Genomic DNA, 5,000 nt, shown 5'->3' on the forward strand with positions numbered 1-5,000 from the left:
ACTCTGTGTCTCGCAGTGTCCAGTCTTGTGGTGTGTGTGTAGTGTGTGTGTGTGTGTGTGTGTGTGTGTGTGTGTGTGTGTGTGTGTGTGTGTGTGTGTGTGTGTGTGTGTGTGTGTGTGTGTGTGTGTGTGTGTGTGTGTGTGTGTGTGTGTGTGAGCCTCTCTGACTGCTGTGTTTATTTTCAGCCGGCCCTAGCTTCTGCAGTGGAAGATTACTTATTTTAGACCTTTTTTTCTTCGTCGCTGCGCGCTCCGGCTACATTAACCACTAAGAGTGGACAGACATACACAAGGGTTTTTGCTGCCTGCACTGCACTGGAGGACAAGCTCTGTCTGTCCCTCCTCCTCCTCCTCCCCGTGTGTGTCTGTGTCTGTCCGTCTGGACGCAGAGTAAACTGACCGCTTGTCCTTGTGTGTCCCCTCCTTCGCCACAGAGACGGATGACTATGCCGAGATCATAGACGAGGAGGACACCTACACCATGCCATCGAGTAAGTACCCAAGCTTTCATCTCGTAGTGGATCTTAGCTTATCTTATCTTCTTCTCTGCCCTCTCTTCTCCCGATCCTGGCCAGCGAGAGACTGGAGCTGGCTACTTCAGCTGTTACGAGTCTGTTGCAGCAGCTGAGCTGTCAACCAGGTCTCAAAGTCTCTCTCTCTCTCTCTCTATTGCTCTCTATCTCTCTCTCTTATTCTCTCTCTCTCTCTCTTTCCTTTTCCCTCTCTCTTTCCTTTTCCCTCTCTCTTTCTTTTTCCCTCTCTCTCTCTCTCTCTCTCTCTCTCTCTCTCTCTCTCTCTCTCTCTCTCTCTCTCTCTCTCTCGCCTGCTCGCTCGCTCAGGATCCAGATGTCTCTGACTTTGGCCAAAATTCCTCTCGAAAACGTGGCTGCTGCTCTTTATCATGACCTATTTTTTCCTCCAGCGTATCTCTCTCTCTCTCTCTCTCTCTCTCTCTCTCTCTCTCTCTCTCTCTCTCTCTCTCTCTCTCTCTCTCTCTCTCTCTCTCTCTCTCTCTCTCTCTCTCTCTCTCCCTGTGTATCTCATTCTGTTTTCTGTCTCTCTCTCAGTTTCTCTCTCTCTCTCTCTTTATCTCTCTTATTCTGCCCCTCTCTCTTCTTTTTCTCTCTTCTTCTCCTCTTGTTGTCTCATATCCTTTTCGCCCCTTTGGTTAGTGTGGTCCCAGTTGTGGTGGCCATTTCACACCTGATACTATGCAGGCATGTGTTGTTTGGACCCTGCTCCGCTCCACTCCGCTCTGCTCTGCTCCGAATCTCTTAAATTACTTTTCGTCATGTGTTTTGGAAACATTAGCGCCGCTAGTCAGAGGGGTGCTAAGGAGAAGCGGAAAAAAACACACCAAAGTCGTCCTAGACCAGGGTTTTTTTTCTTGTTGTTGCCCCAGTGTTTATGTTTGAAATATTTCCAGAAAAGGTCTTTAGCAAACTGCAGCTTCGCCTCCAAGGCAGGCAGGCCGGCAGATGTGCAGGCATTCCTCGCAGACATACACAAACTTCACAAGTTTAAACCATTATAAAGCCGCTGCAGACTATAACTGTGTTTACATGCTTTGTCGTTATTGCAAACTGTGACTGAAACGACTGGGCTAATTAGCTTACAGTTAGCTAGCAGCTGCTGCTTCTCAGTCACTCACTTAAGGCTTACTACAGACCATTTACTGTAGATAGATGAGAGGATAAGGAAGAATATTGCCAACAGTTATTGTTTGTTAAATGAGTCATGGAGTGACTTGAAATGATGGTGGGCTATTTTCATTATTACAAATTGTTGCTTTTGGTGAATCAGCTGATGATCGTCCTGAGCTCTCTGGACAGGTACAGCAGATCACTCAGCTACTTGGTGAAGTCACCTGTGAAGTACACGGACAGCCGTGGCCTAGTGGTTAGAGAGTTGGTCTTTCAATCTAGGGGTTGCAGGTTCGAATCCCCCCTGACCTCTCCCTACATCTCCATCCATGGCTGAAGTGCCCTTGAGCAAGGCCCCTAACCACACATTACTCCAGGGACTGTAATCAATGCCCTGAAAAATAATAACTGAGTCGCTTTGAATAAATTAAAGCGTCATCTAAGTGCAATGTAATGTACTGTAAAAAGAAAAAAAAACATGACTAGGTCTACGTAGATGGAAGGTGGAAACTCTTGAGTTATTGTCAGTCAGCCACTAGCAGCCAGAGAGAGCTTCCTCTTCCCCCCTGTTCAGAGCAGAGCAAAGCCGACCAACCAGGCCTGGAGAATACCCACGAGGAGCCCTGTTTAGCTTCTGACTCACAGGGCAGCCAGTCAGCCAGCCAGGCATGCACAGTGTTGCCAGATTGGGTGGCTACCCGCCCAATTGGGCTACTTGCGATGGCCTTCTGCGGGTATAAACAGGAGAAATCGGCCATTTGGCGTTTTTTCCTGCAGTTTTGTGCCCATAGAAATCAATGCAAATTGTTGAAATTTGGCAGAAAATAGCGCATTTTGGCTGTTTTTGAGAATCTTTTGGGCGGGATTTGATCAGACACATCTGGCAACACTGGGCATACAGGCAGGCAGTCAGTCAGGCAGGTGGGTGGGTGAACAGGCACTCACCCTTGGGCACAGTACTGTTTAAGCTGCTGGCCAGCAGTGATGAGCCACAGTCCCATGGCCTCATGTGAGAGAGGGCCTGACAAACGGGCCGGAGGGGTGGGGGACAGATACAACCAACCAACCAAGCAACCGCCACAGGCATGGCATGGCAATGCAGATCACGGGGTGAAGGCAGAGGAGAGGGGCTAGTCCCAAGCAGGCCTGCCGACAGGGGGATACAAAGGGGTATGGTGTCCCGGGCCCAGGGAGAGATAGGGCCCAACATTTGGTCTTCATTACATTGAATGTATTGAGTGGGGGGCCCTTTCTGATGGCTTTGTCCCAGGCCCAGTCAAAGCTGTCAGCGGCCCTGGTCCTAAGACTTACTGGCTCATTGGTCCAGTGGCTTCACACACATGTAGATACGCATACACACACATGCACATGCACACGCATACACACACACACACACACACACACACACAGACACACACACGCACACACACACACACACACACACTCACACACACACACACACACACGTCACACACACACACCTTTTAAATCTTTTACCGCCCCTTGAGCCCACTACTTAAAATTACATTTGCCGGATTCAAGTATTTCNCAGAGGTGACACACACACACACACACACACACACACACACACACACACACACACACACACACACACACACACACACACACACACACACACACACACACACACACACACACACACACACTACAGACAGATAGGCAGACACACATGGACACAGGCAAACGCACATGGCCACACACACTGTAAAATGCACAGACACACACACACACCAGTTGACCCCCAGCCCACCCCTCCTCCTCCTCCTCCTCCTCCTCTGCATTTCCCCTGCTATCTGACCATGAAAGGCTTAAAGTCTGGCCTGCAGTTTTTACGCAGACTGCCGTAAAGCCCAAACATGAAGTATTATTAGTGAGCACTAACCTTTACAGCAGCAGCAGCACCATATACAGCATAAAGCAGCTTTAACGCTCGCCCCCCTCGCAAAAAACATTCCAGTCGCGGAGTTTTATGTGCATGGATGATCCGTTTGCAAACACCTTATGTAAGCGTTTGTTTATAATGCGAGCGCTCTGTGTATCTCCATGGGCGGTGTGTGTACTGTATACTGTATACGTAATGTCTCTTGCCCGCCTTTGGCATTCCAGACTAAAGCACAAAGCATCTTGTTTAAGCTCAGCAGCACGCATGTGAAATGTCAGGTACCAGGTGTGCGTCTTTCGAATATGGACAACACCTGTCGCCGTTTGCTTTGGTTGCCATAGTGATTGTCCTGGAGAGGAATAAAAGGCGCCGCATTATCCACCGTCCATATGTGCTATATCTCCTCTTTAGCGGGCTGATAACATAGGCGCTACATGACGTGGATTACAGTATTCCTCTACCGTGACTCTATTCTCATACAATGTCAAGTCGAGTCGGCTACATGCTGCACTTAGGCAAACATTTACATTTAAAGCTTTTACGTGTTTGACTTCATCATCATTACCACAGGTTGTTATTCTATATAAAAACATACATTTTAAACATTTCAGCCTCTTGGTCTCAACCCCTGATCACAGCTATACTCCTCGGTTTATAGGCCTACATGGGTTCTAATTTTTTTGTTTTCTCCTGGCTAAGCGACACTAGCTGTGCACAACTCAACCTCTGATTGTTGGAAACCGCTGTCGGCAGAAAAATAGCTCACGTGGTTGGCTGCCAGTGTCTTGCCCCTCCTTACAACATAGTGTTTACAAACACGGTGAAGCCGTGTATAGACAACGCATAAGCACAGTGTTCTCACTCCAGGCCCTGTTGAAATGTGTGGTATGACCATCTCATGCTCTCTCCTATTTGATGTGTTTTTGCCTCACAACCTACTGTAGGTCACTTGATTATCAGTTGACCAGTTCCATTGTGCATTCAGACAGCCGTATTCTACGTACTGTTTATATTGCCAGTAGCACAGCGCGTCTTAGTTTATGGCTCATTCTTTTGAAACTCGGCCGTCGGTAGACCTTAGGTTGCTCTCCCGACAACCGCGGTAAATGCACTATTGCAACAGCTGGGGACAATACAAATGTCTGAAAACACGAATGTTAAACAAACTTGGAGTACACCGAAATGCTCCGAGTTTGAGTTTCGGAAACCCGAGTTGAGTAACCGTTCTTTAGCTCTTTCCCAAGGCGAAGGTCTGGGTTTCTAACAATCCGAGTTTCAAAAGAATGCACCATTAGACTCTAGATCTTCGCTTCCGCTGTGGTAGCATTGAATGAGTTGTTCTGTTATTTTTTTCTTTTCACTTCTTGTTTGTTAATAATTCTAATTAATTCTTTCTCAACTTTCTGTGTCAGTTTTATGTATCTCACTCTTTTCTTATTGAGAGCCACGTCTGT

General features: G+C 47.6%; 1 protein-coding gene across 8 annotated transcripts in view; it reads left to right on the forward strand.

The window, feature by feature from the left end:
- The window catches only part of ptk2aa (protein tyrosine kinase 2aa), a 222,384-nt gene that overhangs the window by 168,518 nt on the left and 48,866 nt on the right, over window positions 1-5,000 (forward strand). For all 8 annotated transcript variants that reach the window (XM_063185699.1, XM_063185698.1, XM_063185694.1 and 5 more), the window contains one exon: window positions 435-491. In XM_063185699.1, coding sequence (XP_063041769.1) covers window positions 435-491 — 57 coding nt within the window. The remainder of the gene's footprint in view (window positions 1-434; window positions 492-5,000) is intronic.

This window comes from Engraulis encrasicolus, chromosome 20 (assembly GCF_034702125.1).
Source record: "Engraulis encrasicolus isolate BLACKSEA-1 chromosome 20, IST_EnEncr_1.0, whole genome shotgun sequence".
Lineage (NCBI taxonomy): Eukaryota > Metazoa > Chordata > Actinopteri > Clupeiformes > Engraulidae > Engraulis > Engraulis encrasicolus.